Source organism: Perkinsus marinus (assembly GCF_000006405.1).
Source record: "Perkinsus marinus ATCC 50983 genomic scaffold scf_1104296955628, whole genome shotgun sequence".
NCBI lineage: Eukaryota > Perkinsozoa > Perkinsida > Perkinsidae > Perkinsus > Perkinsus marinus.
In genome coordinates, this window is record NW_003207750.1 from 1 (window position 1) to 1,629 (window position 1,629).

At 48.9% G+C, this 1,629-nt stretch overlaps 1 protein-coding gene across 1 annotated transcript; it reads right to left on the bottom strand.

The window, feature by feature from the left end:
• Positions 1-704: 704 nt before the first annotated feature.
• On the bottom strand, positions 705-1,600 carry Pmar_PMAR009364 (50S ribosomal protein L21, putative; the record flags this gene model as incomplete). The annotated part of the gene is made up of 6 exons (XM_002775715.1): positions 705-746; positions 793-917; positions 966-1,049; positions 1,096-1,174; positions 1,219-1,349; positions 1,535-1,600. Coding segments are annotated over 6 exons (527 nt in total), but the record flags the coding sequence as incomplete, so codon positions are not given.
• Between the last annotated feature and the right edge of the window lie 29 nt (positions 1,601-1,629).

The window sequence follows — 1,629 nt, forward strand, 5'->3', positions numbered from 1 at the left end:
GTAGTGCGTCTCACAATCTTCCGAGAAAACACCATGAGAAGAATGCTATCGTGGGAAGACAGACTTGCAACAGTAACTTGAACGTGCCTAACCACACGAGCATTGTCATCCTCCTATAAGTAGCTCTGAACACCTACCAGGATCTAGATAACTAAGCGCCTTCAGCGCACAAGTTTGACTCGTCATGAACAACAACGCCACTGGTAGAAACCTGAAGGTGTCATAGCCTAGGACATTCACTTTGTTGTTGCCATCGTTCCCCATAAGCTTCGAAACAGCATATCCCATCGCCAACGATACCACATCTTTCACGAAAAGTATGCTTATTTCGCTCGGTGTTTTCCCTGGGTCTTTGTTCGCCAAGGACCATGACACTATGAGGCCCTTGCTGAGGTCAACCAGAAGGTATATAAGTATAAGCCATAATTTGGCCGACCCGAGAGAGCCATATGTATAGTAGTACAAGGCCACGGCAGCAACGATAGGCACCACTGGTGACTGCAGTACATAGGCGACGACTATACCCGCGAAGATCAGGAAAACCACCGTCGTACAAACCTGGAGCTTTCTTCGTACTGTCGGCTTCAGAGTCACCATTGAAAGATACGAGTTTCTGAATTGTTTCTATCTGCTTTTATCCAGTTGATAACGCAACAACTATGGAATTCCGGAAACACTATTGAAACATTCAAGCATGTTATCACCAATGCCACCTCTGATGCGGGGCCTGTGGATCCGGATAAAACCTGTCATACTTCATTTTTCCCGACATGATGTTCGGAGAATGCTCACCGGTACGCCTCCACTAGGCCTCGTCGTTGATGGTGACCTGGCGCTTGCTCCGTACCATCGTAGATCTTCTCAGCTAACATCGTGCCTTCTCCATCACGTTGTACCGCCCTCAATTCCTCCGGTGTCTAACACGGCTCCAGCTCGATTCATACCACACGTTGAGCTATTCTCACCTGCCACCTAGATGCCCACATATCCAACAACCGTACTGGCTTCAGCGGTTTGTCCCCAGGAGCGGCCGAATATCGCGGATCGATCTGCACTACCCCTTCGACACAATAAGTACAACAGGCTCAGATCCACCTCAATTTTGTCAAGCCTGAGCATCGTAACCCAATACCGCACCCTTCTGAAACGGAACCATCGGCGCTTGGGTTTATATCTACAGAAAACCTCAACCCATGCCAACCCCACCCCGACGCTCACATGAATGAAACTTGGTCCTTCGTAAGGGTCTGCTGTTCTATCGTACAGTGAACCTTAGCATAGGGAATCACTGGCTTGCCCATAAGGGTCCAGTCTTTGGTACCAACCAATAAGACAGAGCCAAACACTATCTGAATACCAACAATATTCTCGTATCGACCTCCACGTGCGACTTCAGCGACCCGCTGACTATCTACTGATTAAAAGGCTCATATATCGCTACTGCATGGGAGAATTGATCTCAAAGAAATATGCAGCTCCAAGGGAACACATGCACGGTCTGCTGAAGCGATGACGCCGACGAGTTCCGACTGACCTGGTCGCCGGCCTGCTTCCTTTTGATCCGCTCAGTTTGGATTATGTCTCCAATGGTGGCCTTATGCTGCAGCCACTTGCCAGATAGGAATACCA